We start from the raw sequence: 12185 nt of genomic DNA on the forward strand, positions 1-12185 counted from the left end.
CATTGATTCACTCTGATTTACACTAGCCGAGGATCTGACGCAGTCATAGGAAAACAGGTGAATCCCCCAAATGCATCAGCAGAGGAAACGAGAAACATTTGAACAGAGCAGCATGAAGTTAAGATTCTGATGATGATCAACGCCCAACCTTCTTAGTAATGAGTGGTTGTTTTGGATCATAGCAGCAATGGGAAATGCCTATTATTAATGTATGGATTTCTTATGCCTGTAAGGGTAGGATAAAGACTACAGATAATTAGTCTGATTTTAAACTGACACTATTCTTGATCTTAGCCAAAAGGCCAAGAGGTATCTTTCTTGCAAACTGTATTCTCAAATGCTCTACAGTTAAATAATACAGTTACAAAGTTAAGGCCCAATTCTATAATTCCCAATCTTGGGTGAAATTCGTCCCTGTACAGGGGGCCAATACAAGACCTATAGACTACTTAAATCCCCAAAATAGGGCTTAAGTGGGACTTAAGTGGTACAGACTTTGTGAGAAAGATCCTCTGCACAGGAACAAATTTCATCCTTAATGTCTGCAGATTTGGGCCCCTTAATAAAAATAACAGAAGAGATACATTAAGATGTATAGAAAAGGATATTCTCGGATGAAATTTGAAGAGAGTGAGAGCCGATGAGCAGAGACATCTACGAAAGAAAACAGCGGCAGTGTCATTGCCACTAGATATGTCACATTCTAAACTAGTGTGTTCTAAAAATGTAATTGGAAATTGGACAACAGATTGCTGAAAGGCAGAAAAGCCCTGTTCAGAAGAAATGTGGTAAGAACTTTGGATGAGATGCAAACAATGGAAACACAGTGATAAAGAGGCATTTACAACAATGGTGGTGGACTATGAAAGGCCAGTAAAACTATCAGAGTAATTTGTTAATTTCAAGTAAAGGGCAAATACAGGAGGAGGTGCTGAATCAAGTAAATAAAACAAGAAGCTATTAAACGGATAAGACCTTGTAAGGCCTACCAAGCACCCTAACCTCTAGAGAACAAATATGGGAAGAAGGTCAGGTCCTGGTGTAACCTTTAAAGTGAAAGGGTAAGGAGGATGGTCTGTTGCCTCAGTTTCCCCATCTGATAAATAGTGCTGATAAGACCGATACGTTAGGGAGAGCACCTCCATTTCAAAGAAACAAAGAACCGCGCAGGCCAGATCCTCAGCTGGTGTAAATCAGCTTAGCTGCATTTTGTTGTCTTCTCAGCTTGGAAAGAACAGTTTGGGCACTACTGGAAATAAAAAAGAACAGCTTTTATTGGCTTTGCTCCAACAAAGAATACTGTGAATCCTGCACGGACTCCTTTGAAATGACACAGCTCTGATAAAACAGTAAGCATAGATAACAAAATGCTAGCTCCTTAGTGTCCATGCTACTGTACTATACTATAGAGCGGGAGACGCATGAGTAGTGGAGCAGGGGACTAAGCGCCTGATTCTTCACTCTGGTACACTACTTTAACTTTCATGGGAGCAGAGGACGCCAAACACCTCTGACAGTCAGACCACTTCCGGTTAGATGTCTACATGTGGATTTAGGAGCCTAACTCTAGGCAGCTATGTGTGAAAATTTTAGCATAAATCATTAATTCTCACAGCCCCAGGTAGGTGATATTAGCTCCCTTTTTTACAGAACGGGAAACGGACACAGAACAGTGCAGAGATTTGCCCAAGGCTATCTAGAGAGTCAGTGGCAGAGTCAGGCATAAAACTCAGGAATTCCTCATTCCCAATGCCATGCATAGTCCAGAGAGCGGGTGCTACACAGGTTTGCTTTTTGTATAAATGCAAGTAGCAGTAATAACGTCCATTGTTCTTTCGTAATGTAAACTGAGATAGGAGTATATCAACAAAGAAACTAGCAGTGACCTGACAGGTATGTTACTCTGCTAATTATACACTATGCAAATTGTATTATCCCAAATATCGTTCTGGGGCGAATTAACAGGAGTGTTGTATGTAAGACATGGGAGTGAATTGTCCAGCTCTACTCAGGGCTTGTGAGGCCTCAGCAGGAGTACCATGTCCTATTCTTGGTGCTACACTTCAGGAAAGTTGTGAAGAAATTGGGGAGAGTGCAGAGGAGGGCAACAAAAATGATCAAAGGTTTAGAAAACCTGATCTGTGAGGAAAGGGTTAAAAAACTGGGCATGTTTAGTTTTGAGAAAAGACTTGAGGGAATGTGATAACAGTCTTGAAATATGTTAAGGGCTGTTATAACGAGGGTGGGATCAGTTGTTCTCCATGTCTACTGAAGGTAGGACAGGAAGTAATGGGCTTAATTTGCCGCAAGGGAGATTTAGGTGAGCTATTAGGAAAAACTTTCTACCTCTAAGGGTGGTTAAGCTCCAAGGGAGGCTGTGGAATCCCCGTCATTGGAGGTTTTCAAGAGCAAGATGGACAAGCACCTGTCGGGGTGGTCTAGGTTTATTTGATCCTGCCTCAGTGCACGCAGACTCTTGAAGTCTCTTCCAGCCCTACATTTCTATGATTCTATAGACAAGCCTGAGCTGCCCGATCCACCACACAGAAATCTCAGCCTTACATTCTCTGCTGTGCCTAGCTAGAATGCTAACTAATGCTAACATTTCTGATGCATACATCATACAGGATTCACTGAAATGGTCACTTAATTGGCCTCTCAGAGTTGGTAAGACAACTCCCACCTTTTCATGCTCTCTGTATGTGTATATATATCTCCTCAATATATGTTCCATTCTATGCATCCGAAGAAGTGGGCAGTAGCCCACGAGAGCTTATGCTCTAATAAATTTGTTAGTCTCTAAGGTGCCACAAGTACTCCTGTTCTTTTTGTGGATACAGACTAACACGGCTGCTACTCTGAAACCTAATTATTTTATGTTTACCATACAAAGTGTTTGAACTCCTACAGTCCCTTTCTAGGCCCACAATTTAGTCCACATATAATTTTAGAACCAGTTTTATCTTGGCTCTAAGGAGCTTTGTCCGTATAGAGAAAATAAAATAGGGCATAGCCGTAATGTTCTAACAAGGGAAGATATATAAGGTGCTCTGATCAATTTCTCATATGTGGGATGTAATTATTATTCCATTTATTTATCAACTTATGCTCAGAAGACAGGTAGCTAGTGATTGAAAATAAAGAGCTGGAAGTAAAATCACTGGACCAGATTGTTAGCTCAGTTCCACCAATGTAAACCCACAATATTACCATTAAATTCAATAGGCTTATGTGGGTGGAGCTGAGATCAGAATCTGGCCTATTACTGCCATTAATATGGGCTGAACACTAAATGGTTCTTGAAAGGCAAACCTATTCTATCAAACAGATTCAATAATATTTAGCCCATACATTAACATTTTTGTTTCAGATGTAGATTTCAAAGCACTTTAAAGACTTGCACATTTACTTATATAGCTTGAGGCAGTGTGGTCCAGTGGATAGGCCACCAGAATGGGAGGCAAGAGACATGTTTTCTATTCCTGACTCTGCTAATGCCTCACTAGGTAAATCAGTGGTTCTCAAACTTTTCTTTTTCCCGCGGACCACTTGAAAATTGGTGATGGTCTCAGTGGACCACTTAATGATCTTTCCAAATGTTGTTTGTACCATTAGCTAATGATTGTAAAGCATTTTGATTAAAAGCACTATATCAAAAAAACCTTAATTAACTTTTTTGTTATACAAATAAAAGCACACAACTCATATTTTAATATCAGTAGTTTTAAATTTCTAATGTGATGGATGTGCCCCTCTCCCCTGCCACAGCAGCCCCCGAGCTGAGATTGGGAAGGAGGGGGGGGGGTGTCTCTCCCTCTTTCCCCCACTGCAGCAGCCCCTGAGCTGGGGCTGGGAAGGAGGGGGGGGTCCTCTCCTTCTCTCCCTCACTGCAGCAGCCCCCGAGTTGGGGCTGGGAAGGAGGGGGGGTCTCTCCCCCACTACAGCAGCCACAGAGCTGGGGCTGGGAAGGAGGGGAGGTGTCTCTTCTTGGCAGCTGCAGCCCTAGAGCTGGGGAAAGTCACCTCTTTCTCTAGCTGCCACAGCCCTGCACATCCCAAATTCCCCCCACCCCCTCTTCTCACCCTACTGCCCCCTCCCACCGACTCCCTATTGCCCCCAAGGCCACCACCTCACCTTACATGTGCGTCTTCTCGAGGGTGCAGGTGCAGCTCCACTAATTAGGTGGGTGGCCCTTCATTCTCTCGTGTGCGGCCACCCAGGTGCATACCTTAGAGGGAACTATCTGTGGATCACCTGAGTGGAGCTCGTGGACCACCACAGTTTGAGAACCTCTGAGGTAAATCACTTAGACCCAAATTATTTTAGTTTTTTTTCTTTCACACCCACCACTGTAGTTTCTATGTAAATTAGAATGGCATGATGAACTGCCTGGAGTCTCCAAAGATCCTTATTTAAAGCATATTAAAGGGCTCATTCAGAAAGCACCCCTCTAGCACTGGGAGCGTTCGTAAGGTGCAGGATTTCGTTCTGGACTGTTGCTAGGAGCAAATGCTCTCACTAAATAATAAGCTCTTCAGGCGAAGGAGTATATCTTAATCGGTATTTGCAGCTTGTAGATTCAGGGTGCTAGACACATTATTTCTAATAACAATACTAGCTTTGGAAGGTTGACAGTTGTGTGTCTATAATGGTCGGGAACATGCATAGTCTATCGGCCTAGCCCTCCATCCACTGGGACCATCTGCGTACTCCTGTGGGCTTCTTATGTGGGAGCCTGTGTGCTGGGACATCTCACAGGCTAGGAGCTGTCGCCCAACAGCCTATACAAAGAAACACCAGGTTAAGTTTAAAGCCAATGTTCTGGTAAGTTCCTCCTCTTACTTGCTGCTGTTTGGGGCATTTAGCTGGGGTTACCCAATCCCAAATTTTGTGGTAGCACCCCACATATATAAGGGTGAACCCCGGGTCCTGAAACAGCTGCTGTGCCCAAGGGGGGATGCGGCCCCGGGGGGGGGGGGTCGGGGGAGCAGCCCCATGGCGGGAGCAGCCCTGTGGGGGTGGGAAAGGGAAGTAGCCCCATGGGGGTGGGAGGAGATGGGGGGGTTGGGGGAGGGAAGTAGCCCCATGGGGGTGGGAGGCTCTGGGGGGTTGGGGGAGGGAAGCAGCCCCATGACGGTGGAAGGCAATGGCGGGGTTGGGGGGAGCAGCCCCGTGAAGGGGGTGGGAGGAGGAGGAGGAGGCCCTGGGGGGTTGGGGGAGGAGCCGGGGGGAAGGATGGTTGGAGGCTCTGGGGGGCTGGGGAGGAGCAGCCCCGTGGAGGGGGTGGGAGGAGGAGGAGGCCCTGGGGGGTTGGGGGAGGAGCCGGGGGGAAGGATGGTTGGAGGCCCTGGGGGGTTGGGGGAGGAGCGTGGCGGGGCCGCCGCGGCGCCAGGGGGCGCTGGGCCGCGATCGAGCCCGGGCTCTCGGACTCTCCCTGTGGCCGGGCCCGGGCGGTGAGGACAGGCCCGCCCGCCCGCCGCCTCACCGGGACATGGCCGCCGCCATCAGCGCCGGCCTCCTGGGCCGCGGCCACAGGGTGAGGGGGCGGGGCCGTGGCACTGGCAGGCGCCCCGCCTTGGGGAGGGGGCTGGGGGGCTCTGGGCCGTGGCACTTGTACAGTCCGTGGTGGTGTCAGGGGCTCGGTCCCTGTGTTGTCGCCCCCCGCCCCCCATCTGACTCTGCTGTTGCTGACCCCTCGTCGGGGCCCTGGGCGCCAGGACTCCTGGGGTCTTACAGTGCCTCGCCCAGCCGGGCCTCCAGCCCGAGAGCCGCTTCTGCAGCCCAAACCAGTCTTGCCCCTCCCCGCCCGCCCGCCGCTCTTCTTTGTAACGATCTTGTCCCTTTTCTGTGTTTCTTCTTCCTGCTAGATCCTTCTCCTGTGCCACACACGGAGAACATTTGCGTCGCAGACTGATGGGGAAGCCAGGGTGGTGCAAGTCCTCAAAGAAAAATTCCCTCGGGCTTCGGCCATCAAAGTAGTGGATATATCAGGTAAGTAGACTCGGGCCGGCGGAATCTCTTTTATGGTTTGGGAGGGATGCAAAGACAACTTCCAGCGGTTACAAACGTAGCTCAGCTCCCATGATCTGGTCTGGACAACGGGTCAGCTTACCCGATGGCTTCCATGTAGGGACCATGAGCTTCCAGGTTCAAGTCTCAGCTGTGGGGTCTGATGTGCTTTTCCTGAGCACTGAGAACAGGGATTTTTGTTTTCTGGGAACTGTCTTATAAACTGCTATAAACGCTTCTCTCCTCTGTACCTATCCTTTCAAGGGAGTCTCCATCATAGTTTTATAATATAGGCCTTGTCTACACTGACTTCTAAACATGACTGTCTTCGCCTCTGCTAAATTTAACATCATTTTTTAGAGTTGAAAAAATCCTTGCCCCCCACTGCTAGCAACCCAGGTAATAAATTGTGGCTATTATTTATAGATAGTTGATAAATAAGGAGACAAAATTGTTGTCTGCGGGAACTTAAATATCATGGAAGAATGGTCTTGTGGTTAGTATACAGGGCTGCAAGACAGGAGATCTGAGTCCAATTCCCAACTCTGTCACAGACCCACTTTGTGTCCATGAGCAAGTCATGTCATTTCTGCCTCAGACTATGTCTGTGCTGCTGCTGGGAGGTGTGATTCCCAGCCTGGGTAGACAGACTCATCCTAGCTCTGCTTGAACTAGTGTGGTAAAACTAGCAGTGTGGACGTTGTGGCATGGGCGGCTGCTCGGGCTAGCCACCCGAGCTCAGACCCAGATGGTCAGGCAGGCTTGGCCCTCAGGTGGCTAGCCTGAACCACCACCCGTCTACACTGCCCATCAGAACACTTTCCTCTAGAGCTTGGAGTGAAACCCAAGATTCCTGAATTTCACCATTCCTTTGCTGTCAGTAAAGTGAACCCCACTGGCAAACTGTCTCATCTCCCTCAAGTGCTGATTCATGTAGAGGATGACAACCTACTATTGCTATGAGTTACTCTGTTAGCTCAGGCGGCAGAGGTCTGTGTGATGGAGCTAAAGGTTCAAACCATGTGGCTGTCAATATGATGGAATTTCTGTTTCTTTTTTTCAATTTGCTTTTTCAAAAACCAAGAAAAATTCAGCCTCCGTGTGTGGTGTGTGTGTGTGTGTGTGTAAAAGCCAGAGTTAAAGTTGCCTGTGAAACCTTGATTCAGCCTCCTTGTGTGACCATAGGTTCCCCCCCACCCCCAGGATCCCTCCCTCATTTAGTGTACAGGCGGGATATGCCCTGGCAATGAATCAGGGTTATGTAGGGAAGGAGGCTATTGCCTGTAGAAGCTCTGCCTCAAATATTGCAGGAGTTGGAAGGTGTGTAGGGAACAAGGTAGGGGATTGCAGGAAGAGAAAGGTCTCATGGGTAAGGTAGTTGAATGCTGCCCTGGAATTTGCCTCTGCCACATACAGAGTTTTTATATGATGCTGGGCAAGTCACTTAAAACAACTTTTCAGAGGCGGTCACGAATGGTGTGTTCTTTGATGCCCTACTTGAGATATTGTGGTCCAATTTTCACACGTGCTGAGCACTTGCAGCTGCAATTCAAGTCAATGGGAGCTGTGCTTAGAACATACACAATGCGGTGTAATACTAAATACTCTCAAAAAGTCAGTCCTAAACATCTGAATTTGAGCACCCAAATTAGTGGATACTTTTGACCTTTAATCTCTGTACTTCAGTTCCACTTCTTTAAAAGAAAACTCCCTCATCTCTCAGGGGTGTTGTGAAAACAAATTCATTAGTGTTTGTGTGGGTTTGAGTAGTGTGTAGTAAATAAGGCCTGTAGCCACACACTGAATTACAAAGATAACAAAAAATATTGAATAGCTTCTCACACAGTGAGCATTGCCCATTCTAAGCACTGAGTGAGACATGGGTTTTGTGGGTGGAAAAAATAGAATGTGATCCTGTAACTTTGTAATTAAAGACTGTATCATAATGTATATGCACAAACGGTGTGAATTCAGGTTGCAGAGGCAGTCTTCAATCTGGCATTTCCCAACTTTGCAACCTTAATATTCTTTTAACTGGTGGGGGGGTGGTGTGTGTCTGTCTGTCTGTCATTGCCTAGTCCAGTGATTCTCAACCTTTTCCATATTCAGAGCTCCACTCTAGAACTTCACTCCCACCTAGGATCTCCCTTTGGTGTAGCAATAAGAGAGGTGAAACTGATCAGCCTGACTTAATTGTATAAGCTTAAATACTTATCACAATTTATGGGGTTTGTTTTAAGAAAGACTTTACAGCTTTCAAACATGCAGCATATGCTAGTAATTTGGATAAGGAAATCTGTTTAAATGACTTTTCCTGCAAATGCCCCTTAAACTATAATCAATCTGTATACTGCATATAATTGTAATGACTAAGACACTGATATAATCAATGTAATTTTGTTTTAAAGGAGGCTGTGGAGCAATGTATGAAATTCATATAGAATCTGAAGAATTTAAAGAAAAGAGAACTGTCCAGCAACATCAAATGGTTAATCAGGTAAGTAGTATTGTGGGATCTGGAAAGGCAATCATATTCCTTTGTTATAACCAGTGGTGTATTAATTCCAGCTTTTGGAGTGTGGGAACTTTCCTACAAAAACTAAATATGTGCTGATGAGATTGGGGGATTATTTCAAGGTATGTCCAAGACAATTTGCCATTACCTGGCCAAAACCACAGCCAAAGGTGTTCTCTTAGGTATAGCTAACAGTTTCAGGGCTTGGTACAACAGGGTGTGGAGAACCCATAACCCAATTAATTTCAATGTAAGTAGAGCAGATTTAGGAGCTCAAGGATTAGGTGCTGAATGCTGACCTTCCCACACCATCAATAACACAGATTTCTGAGGGTTATTCTGTGTGGGGAGAAACCACCTGATCAAGCATAGAAAAGCTAGAGGAGATAAAGACCTGTTGGATCATCTAACCCATCCCCTTACTACTGCAGGATTCTTCCCTATGAGATGGTCTGCAGTCTAGTTCAAAATGACCCAAGTGATGTGGCTTTCTGTATCAGGAAAAGCGTCCTGACAGTTTCCCTTTCTTAATTTGCTCCCAGTTTTATCTCCTTGTACCTCCCAAATGGTTCTGCTTTGCAAGGGGTCTTATACACTGCTATAGTCTCCTTGCACGATTATCAGGGAGAGGGCAGCTGGAAATAAGTTTCAACAAGCCTGCTGGCACCCTAGCAAAATAGATGGCTAGTGGTAAAGTAAGAAGTTGGGGCTAGGGAGGATGTGGACATTAAAAATACCACCCCTGCAACCTTCCTGATTTGTCCCATTACAAAACTTAAATGTTTCAAAGTCTAAATGTTCATTAATAATTATAGTGCCCAATTATGTGATGAGGACTCTACACATAGGACTATTCTTTGTCCTGAAAAGCTTACAACTGAATGTAAGGTGCTGAATATACTGAATTCAAAAAGCTTACATTGTAGACTTGTGTGGTATATGCAGAAAGATTTTAATTGATATAACCTTAGACTTGGATTGCATGTGTTCCACTTGCATTAGCCTAGGTTGATTGGAAAGAACATTCCTAGCACCATATCCTTTACTCTGAGAGTTGCCGTAGGTTTTCTTACAAAGGTATTTAGACCAGTGGTCCCCAAACTCTTTACCTCATACCCCCCTTTATCCCAACTGTGCCCCCACCCCACTAGAGTGGGGATGCTGATAGGAGTAAGGGGGCCGGGGGCTGAGGCTGGCAGCCGAGGCCAGGAGCGGAGCTGGGCGGCCTGGGCCTGGACCCAGACCCCAGCTGCGCCCCCCCCCCCCCCGAACGTTCCTCTGATTTAGACTGACCTAGTAACACTTTAAAGAGGCATAGGAACTGGAAGTCTATAAGCATAGTTTCATGCTATCTAGAATTCTGTTGAAATAAAACCAGTTAATTTGAAGAAAAGAGGTAATTATTTTTTATAAAATTTCTAGCTAATGCATGTACTTCCTACAACTCTCATTTCTTTAACTTGAAGCAATTTCTTCAAAGTAACTCAATTTCTGAAATCTTACTGTAGTGAATTAGTGTCATTTCTTGTGAACTCTTGTCTGGCATCAGAGCTAGGACCACTAGACAGACTACCAAAACACCACAAACCTGGGTTTTAGCTGAAGTGATAACCTGGCAGTGAAAGGCTCTTTTGTCATTATCAATCCCCCTTTTCTGGAATAGGGAGCAATGCAAAATAGTTGGAGGCTCCACATCTAATTGGCTAATTTATGGAGACCAAGCAAACTGGGTTAACTACAGCATGTGGTTGAGTTTTTGTGACATTCTTTAAGAGGAATTGCAACGAATTCACAATGTACTGGATCATTCTAGGAGCCTGAGATTTCCCCACTATCCCCATTAAGGAATAAAAACAAGCTGGCTACATCAAGGAAGTATTCATCTTAATCATGCTGTTAATTTGGCCCATTCAGTTTCAAGTGAGGAAGTGTCTCTCCTCCTGCCCAGTACCAAGTAACAGACCAGGGTCCAAAATCAGTGCTTGCATAAGGAACAACTGCTGTTCTGCCATTATCTTTATAATGGTATTGTGAGCCATCGCCTCTACCACAGACTTCTGTTCTATTGTGCTCAGTTGAGTTGCTTTTTTGTGGTTTTGTTCAAAGACTTGTTTAATTTCTTATTTTAGGCACTAAGTGAAGAAATTAAAGCAATGCATGGACTACGGATATTCACATCTATTCCAAAGCACTGAAGATGAACCAGGCAGCATTGTTAGAAACCTGTGTGGAGATAGGACACCTATGGGCATGAGACAAAACAGGAAGTTTATATTATGGACTTCTCTTTAAATCAATATTTAATGGTGTTAAAACAAAGACTGTAAGTATTTCAGAAGCTATTTAAAGAGAGATCCTATTTCATGTTTATTTAATTTTAACTTGTAGATTGATTTCTTATCCTTTCATAAAGTACCTGATGCCAAATCTTAGTTGGTTACTTTATCAAAAAACTAATCACTGTAAGTCAAGGATGGAACTGGAATGCCATGGTTTGTGGAGCATGTTGCAGAGGGAAGTATTGGCTTCCAAAGTATCTTTCATTACTAACATCTAGTGGAAAAGGACCCCAGCTGTGGTGATTCTACAAAGAGAACATGAACAAAAAAACCCAAAATAATAATAGGTTTCAGAGTAGCAGCCGTGTTAGTCTGTATCCGCAAAAAGAAGAACAGGAGGACTTGTGGCACCTTAGAGACTAACAAATTTATTAGAGCATAAGCTTTCGTGGACTACAGCCCACTTCTTCGGATGCATAAATTAAATAAAATAAAATAATAATGTATGTTTTTGCTGTCTACTTCACTAGTGTTCTGGTGTAGCTCAGAGGAAACCAGGGCAGTGAGGAAACTGCAGCTTACAAAGAAATTACCTCAGAGGCTGTATAGTCCCCTAGTCAATGTGCCTTCTCAGTCAATCATCTTACTTCAAACATGGCTTTGTAAGAGAAGCTTGCAGGATAGTCCTGAGCTGTCTGGCACAGCTACTGAATATGAAATTAAGACTGTTTCTTAATAAATGAAAGGCTTTAAGTTACATTACTTCAGTATGATGTCCTTGAAAGGATAAGGTGCTCTGGTTTCCTGTTGGGCAAAACTCAAGGCATAATGCTCTGAGTCTGAATTATGAGGATCACCTTTTCTTCATGGCATCTGTGAAAGTGCTTGTTTTACTCAAACTCCTGTGAAGTGTGAATGTTTCTTTGATAAGGATGGGCTAGTCAACTTTTAGTTGAGCATGTCTGTGCCTTAAGTTCAAGCTTTCTCATGCCAGATTTAATTGTACCTCAGCCAGTTAATAGTTAGCTATTAAAATAATAAGTTATATTAAAGTTTTATTGCATTATAAGTAATTGTCTATTGATATTTTGGGGGTGGGCAATGACTTTTCTGGTAAGCATTAGTCAGTGACTGAGGTGCTTGGTAAGCATGGAGGAATAGTAACTGGAGTTAGGTAAGCCAAATCCTAGGACCTTGATGCTGCTTTTTTTTTTTTTTTTTAAACAATCCATATGGTAAGTAGAACATTGACTAGAGGAGCACTAAAGTACCCCTGCGTGGCCATATTTTACAAGGCTGGAGTCCAACTTCTTCCTCTGCTACAGCCACCTGTTATCAGATAGGGATGTAGAGGTGCAAAGTATTGCATCTACTGAAGGATT

At 44.6% G+C, this 12185-nt stretch overlaps 1 protein-coding gene across 1 annotated transcript; it reads left to right on the forward strand.

Annotated features, from left to right (window-relative positions):
* Positions 1-5376: 5376 nt before the first annotated feature.
* Positions 5377-10951, forward strand: BOLA3 (bolA family member 3). The gene is made up of 4 exons (XM_042859273.2): positions 5377-5536; positions 5868-5991; positions 8418-8506; positions 10654-10951. The coding sequence occupies exons 1-4, from the start codon at positions 5492-5494 to the stop codon at positions 10717-10719; spliced, it is 324 nt and encodes a 107-aa protein (XP_042715207.2). The 5' UTR covers positions 5377-5491; the 3' UTR covers positions 10720-10951.
* The last annotated feature ends 1234 nt before the right edge of the window (positions 10952-12185 follow it).

The sequence above is a fragment of the Chrysemys picta genome, chromosome 2, assembly GCF_011386835.1.
Source record: "Chrysemys picta bellii isolate R12L10 chromosome 2, ASM1138683v2, whole genome shotgun sequence".
Taxonomy (NCBI): domain Eukaryota; kingdom Metazoa; phylum Chordata; order Testudines; family Emydidae; genus Chrysemys; species Chrysemys picta.

Excerpts from the sequence above, each read along its gene's own strand:
- BOLA3 (XM_042859273.2), top strand. The coding sequence starts at position 5,492 with ATGGCCGCCGCCATCAGCGCCGGCCTCCTGGGCCGCGGCCACAGG. Across the intron at positions 5,992-8,417 it reads CAAAGTAGTGGATATATCAG|GAGGCTGTGGAGCAATGTAT; the intron begins GTAAGTAGACTC and ends TTTGTTTTAAAG. Across the intron at positions 8,507-10,653 it reads AACATCAAATGGTTAATCAG|GCACTAAGTGAAGAAATTAA; the intron begins GTAAGTAGTATT and ends TTCTTATTTTAG.